This window comes from Panthera leo, chromosome C2 (genome assembly GCF_018350215.1).
Source record: "Panthera leo isolate Ple1 chromosome C2, P.leo_Ple1_pat1.1, whole genome shotgun sequence".
NCBI lineage: Eukaryota > Metazoa > Chordata > Mammalia > Carnivora > Felidae > Panthera > Panthera leo.
Genome location: NC_056687.1, coordinates 11,437,357 through 11,457,226, shown reverse-complemented (window position 1 = coordinate 11,457,226; position 19,870 = coordinate 11,437,357). Strand labels below are relative to the sequence as shown.

General features: G+C 39.4%; 1 protein-coding gene across 7 annotated transcripts in view; it reads left to right on the top strand.

The window, feature by feature from the left end:
* The window catches only part of ITSN1 (intersectin 1), a 217,705-nt gene that overhangs the window by 127,940 nt on the left and 69,895 nt on the right, over window positions 1-19,870 (top strand). For all 7 annotated transcript variants that reach the window (XR_006192990.1, XM_042903100.1, XM_042903097.1 and 4 more), the window contains exons 17-20: window positions 5,942-6,069; window positions 8,546-8,775; window positions 11,023-11,144; window positions 19,305-19,552. Coding sequence is in view for 6 of the 7 variants with exons in the window: in XM_042903100.1 (XP_042759034.1) it covers window positions 5,942-6,069; window positions 8,546-8,775; window positions 11,023-11,144; window positions 19,305-19,552 (728 nt within the window). In the remaining variant the exon portion in view is untranslated. The remainder of the gene's footprint in view (window positions 1-5,941; window positions 6,070-8,545; window positions 8,776-11,022; window positions 11,145-19,304; window positions 19,553-19,870) is intronic.

The window sequence follows — 19,870 nt, the reverse complement described above, 5'->3', positions numbered from 1 at the left end:
CTACCCAGGCGCCCCTAGAATAACATGCATTTAAAACAATGGGATATTGCCTTATTAAATTAAGCTGAGACATTTTGGGAAAACTTAGATTTTCAGGACAAAATGGAAGACGTGGGTGAAGATCCTTAATTAGCTGTAACTACAGAGAGGGCAGGATTTTCTAGCTCTTCTCCCCTCTTCTGTCCACCTGTCTCCTCACCCCTTCACACACGCGCACACACGCACACACGGCCCCTGTGCATTCCTCTTTGGCTCTCCTGTAGCACTTATGATAGGCTGACTACCAGTTGTGCCACAAGGAACCAAAATTCCTATTTGGTTGAACAGTGACCTCAGATTCAGAATAATACTTAAATGTGTCTTTAAACATTAATATAGCCCTTCTGAGAATTTAAATAACCGACTGATGTGTTTTTTAATATTCCTCCCATTTTAATGCATCAAGAGTGAATACATTTTATAATTTAGTGATGACTGGAGTAATAGTGTACTTTGATTTGGGTACAGTGTCTGTGTTTTGAAATACTTACTTTTCTGGTTTCTCCACACAGGTACAATTTCCCCTGTCCTAACTGGGTTTGTTGATTGGCTTTCTTTCTTTTCTTTTTTTTCTTTTTCTTCCTCTTTTTCTTTTTTCTTTTTCTTTTTCTTCTTCTTTCTCTTTTTCTTTTTTTCTTTTTCTTTTCTTTTCTTTCCTTTTTTCTTTTCTTCTTGTTGATCTGCTTTCTTTAATGCCCTTCAGTTTCACAACCACGTAATTAACATAAGTTACTGTATTTTAAGACTCAGAAGGCTTTTTAAAAAATCTGATATTGTGTGCTACAATAAAGTGACATTTGTTTATATGAAAGCACTTCTACTGTTGACACTCTGTATGTTTTAGGCTGAGACAAAACAAACACCTGAAAATGTTTGATGCTGGCATCTAGATCAATTTCCTGTGAGGTCAATTTCGTATTAATAGAATGAAGATTTTTCTAAACATAAGAGATGCGTCGTAAACAGTTCTGTTTGGGTTTAAAATGTTGAGTTCATGAATTTCAAGTAGTTAAGGTGTGTTTGTTTTGTCTCACTTTGCCATGAGACAGCCTGAGGAAAAAGCCAGAAGCAGAGTAATCCTTCAGAAAAGTTAAATGACCAAATTAGCAGTAAATTTCCATTAACTACTAGCCTTTTCAGGCCTCCACTGCTACTTAATTCTTCTGTCTCTTCACAAGCATTTAAGTAAAGTAATGTTTATGAAAAGGAATCCCATACAAGTTGTTCAGGTGGATACTTGCCTCTATTTCAATTAATACCACTTCATGTAATGCACCTGTTTTTGAGTGTCTGTAAGTACAAATGAAGGAGAAACAGCCACAGTTTTTAAAGCAAGTGATTCTGTGCCCCTTTCATAACAGAACAACTGTCGTTAGTAGACTTGAAAGGGAGCCGTGTTTCTCAGGATCTTCTTGAGTATTCAATTTGTCAAGCATATTGCTTTTGAAATACTTTGGCTGTATGCCATAGGATGTCCAAAGATGTTTTATGGTACAAATATCTTAATTCTTGAGGGGAAATAAGTGATTTTTTCCCCCGAGTTGAAGAAAGTTAAAAGCAAGCTTATTTTCTATCTATCCTTGCTGATACATAACAGAATCTTTATTTGCCAATAATCTTCTTGTTGTGGTTCATAATCTGTGTTTGATCAAAGACCCCTTTCAGAATCAATGAAAGCTATGAGCTTTCTCTATAAGAAAAATGCCCATAGCCCAGTTTGCGTGCTATTTTATAGTGTTCCCAGAGCCAAAGCTTGTTCATAAACCCTGGTGAAGAAACTTTGTTACGTCTGAGAATTCTATGGATATTACTGGTGATAAAAATCTTACCATTTTAATTTATATACACTACGTATCTTATAGTTTTCTTTTTCTTTTTTTTAAATGTTTATTTCTGAGAGAGAGAGTGCATGCACGAGTGGGGGAGAGGTAGAGAGAGTCCCAAGCAGGCTCTGCACTGTCAGCACAGAGTCTGACACAGGGCTTGATCCCACGAACCATGAGATCATGACCTGAGCTGAAATCAAGAGTCGGGTTGTTCAACCGACTGAGCCACCCAGGAATCCCCCATAGTTTTATTTTTCTTATATATTTGTAACACATAGCTACAACTTCTTCAGTGCATGTTTAATTATTTCTTCTTTATTAAGAAAGCCATTATACTATATTAGCAGATAATATCAAGTTACTATGCCCTATACCTATGTAAAACATCTCATACCCTTGAATAGACTTACAGAAGAAAAATCAATAAAGTTGTATACTCAATACCATATTGCTAGATGAATACCCAGCTAATAAAATGTGACTGTAGGGTTATTGATTTTAGGAAAAAATAATTTTAGTAAGAGCCACAAGTGAGAGAAGGAATTTTGATTTTCAGTAATCCCTCATTTGTTCTTTTTAAATCTTAGTTATAATATACAGAAGTAACTGTGACAGTTAATAGGATTTGCAGGGTCACTTTGATGAGGTTGACCACCAGGAAAAGTGGTCAATAACACAGTCAATAACTGTGATTACACTTGAGTTTCTTAAATAGAACTATTGAGAGGGAATAACAGAACAGTGCAACCCTCTGTCTCCCAGGTGAAGGGACTCTGCTCCACAAGGCCCTTGTCATGCACAAAGGCAAATCATTAACTCCTCTTCCATACATATTCCTTCATCCTATAGACTGCCTTCCTAGAAGTTCAACTTAAAAAAGTTGCTGGGGTTCCTGGGTGGTTCAGTCAGTTAAGCATCCGACTTCAGCTCAGGGCATTATCTCGCAGTTTGTGAGTTCGGCGGTTTGTGAGTTCGAGCCCTGCCGTCGGGCTCTGTGCTGACAGCTCAGAGCCTAGAGCCTGCTTCAGATTCTGTGTCTCCCTCTCTCTCTGCCCCTCCCCTGCTAGTACTCTTTCTCTCTCTCTCAAAAATAAACATTAAAAAAATTAAAATTAAAAAAAGTTACCACGCTTAGGAATCATGAATTTTCTGCTTCGTCTTGGTTCATGGCATCTTAATCTCCCAAGTCCAAGGAAAGAGGGAAAGACCCGGAATACCTTCCTGTTGGAAGCATCTTGATTTTCTTACTGTTGTGTACACAGCAGTGTTTGAAGAAGATGAAGGAGACAATAGAAAACTGTTGGCAGTCCTCAAATCTGGATCCCGAGATGCCACAGCCTTGTTATCTTATTTGACATCTGCTATTGTACAGCTCCTGCAAGTTCTTTTTCCTTGGAGGTCCTTGAAACCTGCAACTCACTTATACGGCTCAGAGATAGGTTCAGCCCATCCTGCGATGCTGCTATACTCAAAAACAACTTTGCTTTGAAAATTCTAAAATACCTTCCTTCATGTATATTTGAAACATCCAAAAATTGTTTTGTGTAGATTCTTTAAATTCATTTCCTCTTGGTTTTTATTTTATTGTGCCCACTTTGCTTCCATCTATCTTTACTTTGTATCTGGTAATGACCTGAGCCCATCTCGGTAATGACCGAGAATTGGATGCTCAACCAACTGAGCCACCCAGGCATCCCTATTCCTTTGTATTTAATTTCAGTTCAGTTGTTTTGCTTACTAATTACACCTTTTTGGTTTATTCCTGTAGTAGAAATAAAGCCCCAAATAAGGGACACTGAAATAGATAAGGACTAATTTTATATGTGATCAACAGTGTCTAAGAATTTAACAGATTTTAAAGCAAAAAGAATACCTAAGGACCATCCACTCTGATTCAGCTGTGGGCCCATGTCAGGGACCTGGGATTAGAATCCAAGTTTCTGTTTCTCCAGTTCAGTACTTTCTGATTATTGTCTATTGCCATCAATTATTCTTTCTGAACCTATTTAAGAACGTTACGCAATTGAATTTGACATTTTAAAATAAACACAATTCTTTTTCAGTCACTTTTTACCCTTCCTTCTAAAGGGTCTCAGCCATTGGGCTAATAATAGAGTAGTAGGCCGTTGCTATCTGCACAGGGCCTAACTTTTGGGTCCCTCTCTTAGGACATTGAGACATTGATTTAATATCACACCATTGCAGTTTTCCTTTTCACATAGAGATACTAACTTGAGCCAAGGATACAGATTACTCTAACAGCAGGAAGTGGACTGTTTTTTCCATTTGTCTCTAAAATATCAAACCCAAGTCACGTGCCCAAGGCCGCTGCCATAGAGGATATGGTTCACCAGTTTGTGCCTCACCAAGTTGCTTCTTTCTGTCACCTCCTGCCTAGATATTCCCAGTCGCATCTGCTGGACTCCACACTGAAGTCCCTTCCTTCATCCCCATTTTTCCAGTGCCCCCAGCACTGTACCCCTCAGAACCGCCTCCCCCTAACCTCCTGATCTGCAAAAACTTTTTCTTGTATCTCACTGATCTCTTTTAGGACCTCTCAAAGTCACTTTTGATTTGTAAAACACTTGTCCATGCGTTCTAACGTTACTCTGAGGACAGTCTAGCTAGCAGGAAAAGTTTAGCGTAACCCTTAGGACTTTTCTCTAGGAATAAGTCCATTTAAACACTGATCTTCTACAGACAGTGCTCTGCCTTCAATCAGTCTCTGAATGAATCTAAAGGTAGGAATTTAAGGCAGGAAGAAACCTACCCATTTGGACTTAACCAGTGACCAAGATGAAGAAGACCAGGCAGACCCTAGTTAGTTCTTGTATCTCACCAAAAAGTCCCTGGGGCTCCCCCCTTGGGGGACTAGCCCTAGTTACCCAGACCAAGAAGTCAACTGGAAATGCACCCTTGGCCCTACAGGGCACTGACTTATCTGATTTATTGTTGACACAAGCAAGAAGAGTCTCAGTAACAGAATCTATTAGTGACCACTGGGTTCCTATGGAATTGAGGGTTCCCCCTCAACAGGCATTTCTTTATTCTTCACACTTCTGGGTGTTTTACCTTCTGACTTGAGTACTTTAAGTGTCATAAAATGCATTGTATTTTCAGTAGTCTGCTGAGGAAATCCCTGTTGTTCCTGGGGGCTGATGTCAAATGAGGAGGTCAGGTCCAAGGTGGTGATAGTCACATTATTGCATTTATTTGCCACCTGACTAATGGGTTAGCCTGGGTCAGTTGATAACTTCACACTTGGACTTAGCAAGAGAAGATGCTTTGGAAGGGTGTGATTTGAAGGAAAACAGACCCTGGTGGGGACAGTCAAGGTTGTGGAGCAGAGGGACGTCCATTTGTTCTAAGACAGCATAGCATAGAAGGTGAGGTTTTAATAGAAGTGGCATGTAAAGAGGTGTGTGTATTTTTCAAGCCAGTAGAGGTTGGTGTTGATTTATTATCAGAAAGTACCTCAAAGTTTTACTAACGATGATCACCATACCTTAAAACAGGTTGGGTCCATTTCTATTGCCAAGGGTTTTTGTTTGTTTGTTTGTTTGTTTGTTTGTTTAATGTTTGTTTATTTTGAGAGAGAGCTCACACATGCCCAAGCAGGGGAGGGGCTGAGAGAGAATCCCAAGCAGGCTCTGCAGCGTCAGCACAAAGCCCGATGTGGGGCTCGATCCCACAAACCGTAAGATCATGACCCGAAATCAAGAGTCAGATGCTTCACCGACTGAGCTACCCAGTCGCCCCTCTACTGCCGAGTCTTGAACAATGTAGCTTCTCTAATACCCTTCACTAGCAAGTTCCTTCTAAAGCATGTAATGGAAAATGGTGTAATGTCTTATGACTCACTAGAATATAAACTAGAACAGCTTTTGGAGATACTCATGTCAAAATGTAGAGTGATTTCAGTTTTCCAAATTAGCGCTTTTTTTTTTTTTTTAAATCTGAGATGTTAGTCTCCTGAATGTCTAGACTTCCCCACTATGAAATGTTGCATGCTAATAAATGGTGGAAATGCCGGTCACCTCATGTCATTACATGAACTGTTTCCTGGTTGTTTGCAGGAACTGAGAGAAATACATAATAAGCAACAACTCCAGAAACAAAAGTCCATAGAGGCCGAACGTCTGAAGCAGAAAGAACAAGAGCGAAAGATCATAGAATTAGAAAAACAAAAAGAAGAAGCCCAAAGGTAAGTCTTCTCGTGGATTGTGTGGCCGTCGGGAAGAAACGTTGAGTATTTATTATTCTTTGCGGGGCTTTTGCAAGTATTTACTGACTTTGAAAGAGCCTTCAGTCTTCAGTGTGTGTGTGTGTGTGTGTGTGCGCGCGCGCACACTCACAAGCACAAATACGTGTATATATAAATCTTTGCATATATAAGTACCCCCTGAAGTTTTTGGTGAGTTTCCAGAGCTCTCCCAAGCTACTACTATGTAGATAAATGGAATTATACAAGGAAATGAGGACACTTGGTATGCTCATTTGCATGCCAATGACCAAAATACGTTTCCAGTTCACAGCCTTTTTATAACAGTGGCTGTCCTGAGCTCTGGGTTTGAAATCAAAGCCCCTGAGTGGTCGCCACGCAGGCTTTCTCCAGCAGGACTGACCACGTGCTACTCTTCTTTCTTCTTTTCTTCAACTAGAAATTAAACTTGAGTACAAAAGGAGAAAATTTGCTGCTGCTGAAGATACAGACACATTTTTTTGTTTGTTTTTGTTTGAATATTTGTGTTTGTGGTTTGTTATTATTACTTGTAACTTTCTATAGTAAGTTGTAGAAACATATTTGTTCACTTGCGGGGTGTCTGATTTTGTTACTGGATATTTGCATCTTAAATTTCAGTTAATTTTTGACTCTAAGAAACAAAAATGACCAAGTATTTCAATGACACAGTATACGTTGTAAAAATTGGTTATTGAAATTAGAATAAAAAGATGAAGAAACATACGTTAGGCAAGTCATTGACCTTAGTGAGCTGAGCTCAGTTTAACTACCCAGAGGGTGCACACTTTGTTGTGGGTGTCTATAGTTCAGTTAACCCTTGAACAACAAGGAGGTTAGGGGCGCAGACCCCTGCTCAGTTGGAAATCTGAGTATAACTTTTGACTCCGCCCAAAACTTAGCTACTAATAGCCTACTGTTGATTGGAAGGAAGCCTATAACTAACACATATTTTGTTGTGTTGTATATATTATATACTATGTTCTTACAATAAGGTAAGCCAGACAAATAAAATGTTAAAATCATAAGAAAGAGAAAATACATTTACAGCACTGTAGTGTGAAACATCCTCATTTAAGTGGACCCACATAGTTTACCAGTGGATAGGTGGGTAGGGTCTCTAACCAGTTTAGAGGATTGTTTTATGGTTTTCTTGGGGCTTGATTCAAGGATTCATTTCTTGGATGTGCTGATTAACTCTTAACTCCATCCTTTTCTTATCTTCAGAGTTGATAAGACGCTTTGATTATTCACATTAAACTGCACTAAACTTTCATATTTCTGCAGAGGAGAAATCAATGCAAAATATAATACAAAAAGGGTAGATTTTCTGCTTACAATCATATAAATAAAACCAAAAATTAAGTTCAGAAGTTACATGATGTCTTATATTAGTAGAAAATATTAAGTACATTTTTATTGTGGTTTTGTTGTTGTTATGAATGACAACAATTTTTTTGTGCTTTCTTAAAAGATGTTTTGAAAAATTTAAGTAAAATGTTAGAGATTTAAGCTAAGAATTTTACTGCACCAAATTTTCACATTCAAACAGCGTAGAAATAAATATAATATTTTTTAAATGGAGAATACAAGTTTTATTTGCTTATATTATGTTCTTTTGGCAGTGTCCTAATTCCGGGAGATGACCTTTGTGCTTTGGCCATGTCACAGGACAGTGGTTCAGTATGTGGAGCCTAGAACCAGGCTGCCTGGGATTGAGCCCCAGGCAGGTGTGGCCGTGTGGCTTCAGACAAGCCACTTATGTGTAAAATGGGGACAATAATAGGACCTCCCCACCTGGTGTGAAGACTAATGGAGTTAATGTAGGAGGAGGACTAGTTATTACTATCATCATATTGTTTAGTTTGGCACATGAGTTTCATTTAAAGTGTTTTCTGCAGGATGAGGTCTTCTTATATGTCAGGGCCTTGATTTAATTACACTTTTCGCATCAGCTGTTTTGACAAACAGAAGGTTAGTTGTCAAATTCAGGAAGATGCATAGAGACTATTCAGTAATGGGTGGCTACTGCCTCGAGGGTTCCAACTAATCTGTTGCTTTCAGCTTCAGTTTTTGGGGGACCTACATGCGTGTTCATCTGGGTGTGCTCCCTCATCACGGATGTTTGTTCCTGTGCGTGTTAGGGGTTTTGGTGGTGAAATACCAGTCTTCTCATCGAGAAGTATCTTTGTTATTCTTCTAACTACTTCACAAACTACATCGGAAATCTTCTGTGTTTTTCTGAGTCGTGTGATTTCATTGCGCTCAGAATCAGAGCCCTGAGAGCCTTTGTTTCATGGACTCAGACTGCCCCATCTGAGGAACAGTATCCCCTCCGTGTTTAGCATTCCATTGACTAGACGGAGCTTTTTTGTGAAGAGACCACAGCAGTGGTAAACTGGAATTGCTTCCTCACAGTAATCAAGCTTTTTGTTGACAGACGAGCTCAGGAGAGGGACAAGCTGTGGCCTGAGCACACGCAGCCGGACAATGAGCAGCAGCGGCCAAGGAAGATTCACGATGAAGAGAAACTCCGAAGGGAGGAGAGTGTCAAGAAGAAGGACGGTGAGGAGAAGGGCAAACCGGACACACAGGACAAGATGAGTCGGCTTTTCCATCAGCATCAAGAACCCGCCAAGCCAGCTGTCCAGGCACCCTGGTCCACCACAGGTATTAGGGGCCAAAAGTCATTCTGGCAAATGAGTTTTCTCTCCCAGATCTTCCTGAGAAATTTCCATGTCTAACAGGCCCTGTCCTGGCTCCTTCCATAGAGGTGAGAATGCCAGTGTCCTTTTCTCGGACCGTGCAGGTGTTCATTCTCTAGGATCACGAGATGCCTGTTTAATCTTCCACCACCATGCCAACCTTTGGTCCCTATTACACTGGCGTCCAGAGTCTTTTGTAGACAAAAGTGGCATGAGTTTTCCTTTCCAAGCCCCATGCATAAACCTGCGTTCCAAATTTGGAAAGAACCTGTTGCTTCTCCACTTGGCTATTTTCTCTAGGAATTTCTGAGCTGTCTCAGCCCCAGGAAATGACACCTTTTCCCCCTTGCCTACAGGGATCTGTCTTCAGTCTGCACTGCATAAAGCCGTGTCTTTTACCTTTTGAAAACTGCAACTTTTGTTTTGCCCTTTGATCATAAGTTGCCTCTTTAAATTCTGGTAAATGAAAGACTTTGAAATTGCTAGAAAACATGAACTTAAATGAGATGCAACCTAGAATGTATTTTCGAGATTCTTGTGTGGCTGTATAATATTGTACAGCTTTGCAGAATAATACTCAGCTGAAGAAAGTGATTGCTTTTTCCTTTGCATGGTAAATTATATTGATTTTGTTTGATTATCAGTGTGCTTTTTATTGATATACAGAAAGAAAAGAAAGCAGCACACTGTTGTGTAGGGTTTGCTTCCTGTTTACTGTGGGCAGGAATGGGAGTGGGGTTCAGAACTGGGTCTCACACCCTCCCTGCCTGCAGTTTGGGAGAAAAGATGGCAAGCTTATTTATGTTTTAATGATTTCTTTGATATGAAAATAATTTCACCAGTACTCGATCTTAGGCAATTAGTTTTAAGTTCCTTATCTTGCCTCCTAGTATAAAATGAGGATTGAGGCCCCTGGGTGGCTCAATCAGTTAAGCGTCCAACTTCAGCTCAGGTCATGATCTGGCAGTTCATGAGTTCCAGCCCCATGTTGGGCTCGGAGCCTGGAGCCTGCTTTGGATTCTGTGTCTCCCTCTCTCTCTGCCCCTCCTCCACTCACGGTCTGTCTCTCTCTCTCTCTCTCTCTCCCAAAAATAAGTATTAAAAAAAAATTTTTTTTTAATGAGGATTTCTTTTTTTATATAACTTTTTTAAAAGTTTATTTATTTTGAGAAACAGAGCTTATAAGCGGGGAGGGGCAGAGAGTGAGGGAGAGAGAGAGGATCCCAAGCAGGCTCCACACTGCCAGAACAGAACCCGATGTGGGGCTCGAACCCACGTACTATGAGATCATGACCTGAGCCAAAATCAAGAGTTGGACGCTTAACCAACTGAGCCACCCAGGCGCCCCTAAAATGAGGATTTCTATTTCCTTTGGTCAGTGAGATACACTGCACATCATCCAGCTGAAGACTGCATGAAGATAATACCTTCCCTTCACTGCTTTTCAGAGAAAATAGATGTGTGTCTAAATACTTGCAGCTCTAGGGTATAAAGTTCTGAGGGCTGTGGTTAGATATTGTTAAGTTTTAGCCAGAAGCCAAAATGTCTTCTGCTTGCATGCATTTTTGAAAACTTTTACTTGAAATCTAAATTATTTTCATACAAGTTCTGTCTTTTGGCTCACTTCCCCTCCCCTGGGAAATGTAGAGGAAGACTTACTTCACCAGGGATTATCAATAATAATTGTTCTTGGTGAAATCGGCACTTACATTTTATATGATTGCTTTAGGGACCTAAAACATCGACATTTCCGTGTCTCTTAGTCTGGAGAGTTGTGCTGCTTTACTTTCTGCCAAAGGAGTTTTCTTCTTGGCTGATTCAGTTCGGGGGTCACATTCTAGCTGCTGCATTGTACTCGGCACCCTGGGTGGAGAAGAGGGGGATTGATGCTTTACAGATGTGCACTGCTGGAGCCTGAGCCGGGAGGCTGTTCTACAGGGACCTAACACAGCCTCACTGCACTTGGCGTTGGGATGGCCTTTGTTCAGGGAGCATCGGCCAGTGGACTCGGATGGGTTTGAGTTGCTGACATCAGATTTGGCTCTCCTTAGGCACTAAGTATGTGCTTCAGAAATTTCTTGAATAGATGGAACTTGTTCAGATGGTAAGGGCCACAGTAGAGCAGAGGTCATTCATTTGGCTTGTTGTCATGCATATGTGTTCCGTGTAATGTTTTATTTTTGTTCCCTTCTCCCCGCTGTTTTGGAAATAGAAAAAGGCCCACTTACAATTTCCGCACAGGAGAATGTAAAGGTGGTGTATTACCGAGCGCTCTATCCCTTTGAATCCAGAAGTCATGATGAGATCACGATCCAGCCCGGAGATATAGTAATGGTAAGAAAGACTCCCATCAAAGTGTGATTTCTGTCAATGATTAGCAACTGTCCTCCTCCTGCACTTTATTTGACAGCGTGAAATTGTCACCGAGTATGAAATCCAGTAATCCAGCATCTGGACTTTTGAAGTATGGGCTCAGTCGTCCTTTCCTATCAGAATGAAAGATGGTATTTAGAAATGTATCCTAACATCACTTTAAAATAGAGGTGTTAGAGAAAATGGGTTGTTATCACAGCCTTGGCATGTTTTTAAATCTATAAAGGTCTGGTAATTTCAGAGTTTAGATTACCACTTACATATTATGAATAGTCCTTAAGACATAGTTTTCAGTGCAAAATGCTTTATCATCATTTTCGTAATTGCCAATGATAACTTCTATATTTTCGGATCAGTGCATCTTTTTTCCCCTTTGTGTGATCGTTGAATTGTGTGAAGAGCCATGAATTACATACAGTGAATCTGCCTTCTTATTCTGCAAATGAGCAGATAAAAGAGTTTGGAATTTTGCTTTGTCAAAGTTTATTTTCTTTAATTACAGTAATAGTTAAATATAATCTTATGAGTGTAACTCAAACTATAGTAACCAGTTTAAGAAGGAATGAAGCAATGTGGTTGACCGAAGTCACTTTCTAAAGAGAACAGTAGTTCCTGCACCTAGTTAATAACTTAAGAATAAGAGTCTTAGAAATGGTCATACTTTATATCACTTACTGTCGGGCGTTTTTTGTTTGTTTAAAGATGGGAATGGTTCCGAATTTTAAAAGAACTATGAAAGTCAAAGATTGAGATAAGCATGCTTCTCATACTGGTATTACATGTCTTCGGACTAAAAATGTTGTAGAGGTCATTGCACCCTTACTTACGTGTTCCTCTTGCACGTATACATCAGATCTCTGGGTGGAGAAAATACGATCTTTAGTGAACCAAAATATGTAGAAAGAACAGTGTGTTTGGTATTCAGAGATATCAATCATTTCTCCCTTTTTTTCTGATAGTTTTTTTCCTTACCTGTCATGGGCTAGAAATAAGAGAATCAAGACCAATATCCAGATTCTTCAGAAGTCAGAATCTCCGTAACAATCACAAACCCTCTTCAAATATAGTCCAGCCTCCATTCAGCAAACTATTTGAATGCCTGGGTGCCAGCCTTACTCACTCTTTGCAGAAAGAGCCTCTCTTTCTCTTTGGCGGAGGCACCACACTCATACACATGAACGGTGATTCAAGGCCGCCCCGTCACCACTGACTCTTTCCCGTGCTGTGTTTGCTAGGCCTGAAGCAGCTTTATTTGTGCAGCCTCGTCTTTGAACTATTGTGGCTTTTAAAGCATTTGAATTGTTAAAATATATAAAATATGACACCAGGAATCTAAAACTTGTGAGAGTACAAGGTGACATCAGATAGGGCCTCATAACAAAGCGTGTTTTTTTGTTTTTTTACACTGGAAAAAAAAAAAAAAAGAGCCTGATGTTTTGAAACTGGATTTTGTTGCAACACCAGGTACAGAAAAGTAGTGTTCTCTTGTCCAGATAAGGAAGCGTTACAAAATGTTACAATGAAGAAGTGTTACAGATGATCTATACTGAGAAAATATTGGTATTCTTTGGAAACATAGTCTTGTTACAATGATACTTTTCCTCAAATTGGCTAGTTAACCACCCTCTTGACTAGATGAATAGAGTTTAGATATACTGTAAAAATAAAACATTTCATTAAACATATTTTGCCTTGCTTTCAAACCTTTGCTTTCCTGGTGGAGGTTAAAGGGGAATGGGTAAGTCTATGTAACTGTCAGGAAGTCTACATCTCATTAAGTGTTTTCTTCTTTTAAGTCGCTTTGATTCTGTGTAAGTACACATACCTTTGGGTGTTATCGTGGAAGTAGAAACATGTTTTGAGTTTGTACAGTAGGTTGTGCTTAAAAAAGAAAACAGAGAAAAAAGAGGTATAAAAGTATGTGTACCAGATTTCTCTGTGCTAGATTCCATTTAAGGACTAACTTGAAGGCTGTGTGTTTGGCAATTATAAGGTCAAATCTCTGTCTCAGAGTACAGACAAAAATTAAGTTCCAGGTAGTTTAAGCTTAGAAGATAAAATTCTTAATTTTTTTAAAGGGGAATATTGGAATAATTTCCCGGCAAAGAAGTACCTTTTTGAGCTAAAACCAGAAGCCATGAATGATAAAAATGGACAGATTTGACAATGTAAAATAATTTATACTTGTATATTGCAAAATACATCCATAATAAAGACTCCAAAAAGTTAATATGAAAGAAACCCACAAATTATAAAAGTTGTCCAAGGATATGAGGAGATAGTAAAAAGAAGAAAAGCAAATGATTCTAAAAATATATAAAAAGAGGCTTTATCTCATTGGCAATCAGGAAATGCAGGTTAAAAAAAAAAAAACAGCATTTTTCATTTCTCAACTGAGCAAGTTTAAAAGTTTGGTAATATCCCGCTTTGTCAAAAGTGTAGGAAAGTCGTTGTAATATACACTGTCAGCACGATTGTATGAATTGGCTAAGCTATTTGAGAAGCAATTCGACAATGCCTATTCAAATTTCAAATTCTTATTCCCCTTGACCCAGAAATTCTGTTATTCTCCCTCTGTTAGACTGGTTTTTGGCATTTGCACAAATATATGTGCATGTGGATCTTCACTGCAGCATTGTTGGTAAAAGCAAAAAAGGAACATCCCAGTATAGCAAGGGAGTAGTTTGAATAAATTATGATATAGCTAAACAGTATGATCAAGATGTTTTTAAAAAATCGTATAGATCTACATATACAGATAAGCTCACCAGTAAAAAAAAAAAAAAAAAAAAAAAGCAGAAACAATATGCACAGTGTAATTGCATTTTGGTTAAATAAAATATTGTGTGTGTGTGTGTGTGTGTACATGTGAATGTTTTTGTGTATGTAGTTCAAGTCCTGAAATACAGACATGAAACCATTAACATTGGTTACTGCTGGGCAGTAAAGAGGGGTTTTCATGTTTAATTTTTTGTACTTTTGTATTATTTTCATATTTACAAATGTATCAACATTTGTAATTTTTAAATGAAACACTGAAATTAATCCAACTTTGACAAGTATAACAGAGAATGTCCACCCAGTCCTGGAATGGTATTTGCTTTATCTATGTCAGACATCCCAAATATACAATGAAATGTGGAATGTGTACTGCTAGGCATAATTTACTGGCTTGCTGAAGGGACAGCAGCAGTGTCTTCATTTTATAGCACACAATGTAACATGACACCCCAAATGACATTCAACTAGATTATCTTCCTGAGGTTATTAACAAGTCAGTGCAAAAACTACAGAAATTGACATGGGATAGAAACAGATTTTTTATTCCCTACAGTTTGAGGTCAAGAAACATGGTCATGAAAATATGTAGTAGAACATTACTATCAATCTCTTAGTTGAATAATCAGGAGTTCACTTATTTTTGTGGGCGCAGTAATCATAAGATTCTCAGATTTCTCAAACTTCCTTAAAAAATAGCTGACTATACTGGTTAGATTATAAAAACCTAACATATCCTTTTTTTAGCATAGGCAGTCTTGGAGGGAGCTCTAAAAAGTGTTTTGTTCTTGAAAAAACTTGGTGTCCAGTTTTCCCCCAAAAAAAATTTTTCATGGTTAACAAAAATTAAAGTGCTGTCTTATATATCATCCTATAATAAATATTGTTCATAATATAAAGAAATACAAGAGGATGTCTGCCATTGATGTTTCAAATCTTTTTAGAAAGGTAGGAAGAAACACATGAAAAAGCCAATGCCTGATGAAGTTCTCAGGGAATTCTTACTAACTCTGCTAGGAACTTAAGAGGAAAGGAATCAGAATGAACCGATATGCTCAGGGAAGAACTTCTTAATGGAAGCTTCTTAAATGAGTTTGACCTTGATAGCTAGGGCTTAGATACTGTGAAGATTGATATGGCCTATCTCTGATCTGAAGGTCCCAGTATTTGGAGGATGACTAAATCACATTTGACATCCATAATGCATTGGAATAGCATACGAAATTAGAAGACCTTTCTTTGCTCGCTGCCATTTTGTTGAAGTTTGTCTTAAGAGCACAGGCTGATCATCTAACTCAGCAGGTCCAGGTGGTGTAGGACTGAGTACATCAGAACGGCTCAGGAGTTTTAAAAAAACCACCCATTCCAGGGCTCACCCCCAGAGACTCTGGAAACTTTATTCCAAATACAGGATTCAAAATCTTCTCCAAGTGGTTCGTTCTGTTAGGCAGTCACTAACAGGAACCACTGATCTAACCTAATGCCTTTTTCCTGTCAAGACTAATCCTAAATCATTTCTGGAAAATACCATCTTAGAAATAGCTTTAAAAAAAAAAAAAAGACACTCTTCAGTGGTTGTCAGCCCTCAACCAGTTCAGTTCATTCTGAAGATTGTTTATCTTCTTACACTCATAGTTTTTCTTTTTTTTTTTCTCTTGATGGAGATTTTTTTTTTTTTTTTAATATAGTCAATACCTTTCCTTTCCTGCCTTCCTTCGATTTCTGAGGGTGGCTTGTTTAGTAACAATTGGTCATAGTATCCTTACTTTTTTGAGGAACCAGTACATTACGATTCCAGCAGTGGTCCACATGTGGCCCACTTCCTGTTTTGTAATAAAGTTTTATTTGAACACAGACTTATTCATTTGTGTATTGCCTACAGCTGCTTTTGTGCTGCAAGGGCAGGGTTGAATAGTTACAACAGAGGAAGAATTTCCTGGATTAGAGCTTTAGAAAGCTATTTTAATATTCTAACCCAAAAGTTTGGGGGGAAACGTTCTGTTTCCAGGCTGGCAAATGCATGAAACACGTGCTACCCCCCATACTCCTTACCACATCCCAGACAGCCACACTGGCTGGTCTGAGTCTGTACACAGTTTAAATCTCTTTGCCGTCCTTGTTCTGTGTCATTGTGAGGGGAGAGGGAATTTCTATTTCCCTTCTTTGTGACAAGGTAAGAGGTTTTAGAAATATTTGGGCTACCAAATGAATTTTAGCAGACATGAAGCATAGAAGCCTTGAGAGAAGAGATGTAATGGTATCGGGCTTCAGCCATGTGTCCTTGACCCTGACAGCTGCTATGAGCATTTGACTGTTGCATCCAAGCCCTACAGCATACAGTGTATGTTAACATTTTGTATGCTAGATCTGTGACATTCCAGATGGTTGTGAACTATCTGGGATTTGCGTTTCCCACTTTGATAAGGTTCTACTAGATTGACTCCAAATGCTTTGAGGTGTTGCAGTGGGGCTGGTTAAGTGAAATTGTATTAAGACTGACCCTGTTAAGATTTCAGAACCCCCTGACTTTTAGGCACCAATAAATGAATTTACTTTATATATGTTAAAGTCCACATTATAGCCAGCCATGTCACAAAGTTTGTGTGCCTAACTGTTCTCGTTCTATTCTAGTCTTATGTACTGTCTTTCCACAACTGGATTGGCATTTGGGCTAAAGTTTCCCAAATCCAGGAGGAACTATTTCTCCCTTTCCTATGAAACCTTGTGCTTTTTCTAAGTGGTTAATGTAATGTTAAGAGTGAATTTTTATTATATCCTCTGAATCTGAAAATTAAGTCATTCATTAAAATTAATGGATTCGTATTAGAACAAATCAGGCTAATTGAGACTATCGTTTGGTCAAAGTTGACCAGTGAATTTCCTTGGTTAAAAGGGAACAGCTGATTTCACTATTACCCTGAATGATGGAGAAACTCTTGTTTGACCAGATAAGAGGCTGATGTGGCATCTTCCTCCCTTCTTAAGTATATGAAACTCCTTTCAGCAGTGAAGCGTACTTTCTGTAGTGTGCTTTCTGTTCTTATCAGGAGAAGGGGGCTGGGTGCGATCAGCTAACTAGGGTACAAGCTAGACCTGCCCACAGGGCAGGACATTTCGTTGGGGCTTCGGATCCAGTTCTAGATGTCAACACCAAAAGTCTTGTTAACCAGGTAAGACCCTGTGTCTCGAAGGAATGACAGTAAATTATAGGACATAATCGAGCAAAGCAGCTGACGTTTGAGGAGGTCCTACCTGGACAGACCAGTCGAAGTTTCCGACAGGCCATGGTCAAGGATTGAACTCCAGCCCCTAGAGAATTACTGCTGGCAAGAAAGCAAACCCTACAGGTCCCAGGCAGGTTCCTAGAGCAGAGAACGCCCCATACCGAGAACTGGAGAGTGTTACCTAAAGTGAGGGTAAGGACCAGGACAAAAGCCCAAATGAGAGAACTCCAGTACAGAGTCAGAGGTGGACAACAGGAAAGATGGCTTTTAAAAGTCTATCATTAAACACTTCTCATATGCCAGGCAGGGTTTTAACTATTTAACAATCCTCATAGTCACCCTAGTAAGACGGGTACTATTATTATCCCCCTTTCAGACAAACAAGCTGAGGCACTAGGAGATGAAGGTTGCCCAGTCCCAGTTAATAAATCGTAGAACTAGTATTTAAATGGGGGCAGTCTAATTGCAGTGCCCTACTCCTGATCATGATGACACCTTTCTGTCTTGAGGCTAAGTGACTGTGTCAGGCTCAGGTTAGTGTGTTAGGCTCACCTTTGGTCCTAGAATGAGTGGAGGGGGATGGGAGCTTGACTGTTGAACTTGCTGAGGAGTTGGGGAGCCCCTGGCACCATCTGGCCTAGAAACGGCTGTTTCCAGTGCAAAGCTGTGGCAATATTGAAATGTGTCATAATCACTAATAAATATAAATGAAGAAAGAAAGGCATTTCTAGTCATTTGAGTTTAGCATAAAATCCAAGTGGAAGAAAATGTCATCTTAAATCCTCATCTAGGGAAAGAGTGGGGCTGCCCAGAAAAAGGAACGTAAGGACAAAACAGTGTGGGGGAGTTGAATGAAAAGTGACCAATGTGTTCACATCTGATGTCAGTGTTAGCAAGAATATCAGAACTATAAAGCAAAAAATAAAACCTCTGAAGCAGTGTGGCTGTTTATCTCGGGGAACTCCTTTTTGGAGAATTCGCAGTTTTAAAAATTGCTTTTGCCCCTGACATTAAGGGGTCCCTGAGGTGGAGAATGTAATTTTCCTCCAAAGTCATTCTCATGTGGCTCATAAAATTGTGGGGGTAACTCATAAAGATTGGTAGAACCATTCTGGTGGTTTTGAATGATCTTTTTAAATCTGAATTAAAATGCAAACATTAAAAGCACTTGATGGAATAAATAGCCTCTGCGAGAGTTTTAAACAGCAGCTTTCTGTATTCTCATGTGCACTTTTAGGACGTTAAAGTTAAATTTATATAAAGAAAACTATGGGACCTTATTAATAAAATTCACTGTTGCTGTGAATAACCACTTTCCGGATTTTCTCATCATGTGTCTACGGAGCTTTTAAATGGCTTAAGGTCACCTTTGGTTCCCAAGGAAACTAAGACTGTGTTTGTATCGTTCTTATCTGTGTGCTGAATAAACACTGCTTAGTTATTAGAGAAATTTAAAGGTTTTTTTTAAATTTATTATTATTTTTTTAATTTGAGAGAGTGGGAGGAGGGGGGTGGAGAGAGAGAGAGAGAGAGAATGAATCCCAAGCAGGCTCCATACTCAGCACGGAGCCTGACTTGGGACCCGAACCCATGACCCTGGGGTCATGACCTGAGCCAAAATCGAGAGTCAGACACTCAACCGACTGAGCCACCCAGGCGCCCCATTCGAGATTTTTAGAATACTGATTACTGTTGATTACATCCTTTGCTTTCCATTTTAAATAATAAACCCTAGTTAAATTAGTTTTTAATAACTGCATGACTTCCTGAGTGATGAATGCTATCAGATCACTTTCCAATTCCAGGGAACTTTAAAAATTTAAACTATGAGCCTGAGGACTTTAGTCACTTTATCTTAACTACCATTGCTAGAAAAAGAAACAAAAAAGGTTTAAAAAAGCACAAAGAATGAGAACTTCAATTACAACACGTACTGTTTTTTTAGAGTTAATGTTTAGAGACCATTTTTCCAGACACTGAGACTAGCATAGGGTGAAGAAATGTCTGTGCAGCGTGCGACAGGGTCAGAGGCTTGGGGCTTTGTCCTGGTGGAGAGCGTGGTGTCTTTCCGGGGGTTGATTTAGCTCCACTTGTGTTAAACTTTGTGACTTTCCTGCAGGTGGATGAAAGCCAAACTGGAGAACCGGGCTGGCTTGGCGGAGAATTAAAAGGAAAGACAGGATGGTTCCCTGCAAACTATGCAGAGAAAATCCCAGAAAACGAGGTTCCTGCTCCAGTCAAACCTGGGCCCGACACGACCTCTACCCCTGCACCCAAACTGGCCGTGCGTGAGACCCCCGCTCCTGTGGCTGTGACCGCTCCAGAGCCCTCCACGACCCCCAACAACTGGGCTGATTTCAGTTCCACGTATGTATAGACACACTGTTCCTGAGGAGTTTTGAACTCCTCACTTAGTAATCTTTTTAAAGTATTCTTAGAGCTTTGGGCTGTACCTCTGTGTAAAGGAGCAGGCTGATTTTCGTTACCTCTCTCCCTGACCACTCTACTGGCAAATTGTGGATTATGCTGTCTGAACTCAATTTAATTATTTCATTGCTCAGCAGTGGTATGCCCTGGGACAAAATAAAGCCTGTTATCTCGTTGCGTTCAGTAATTTGTATCTTTCATTCTTGTAGAAGAAATGGAGAAATACCATTTCCTAATAATCTGTTTGACATCCAGGGC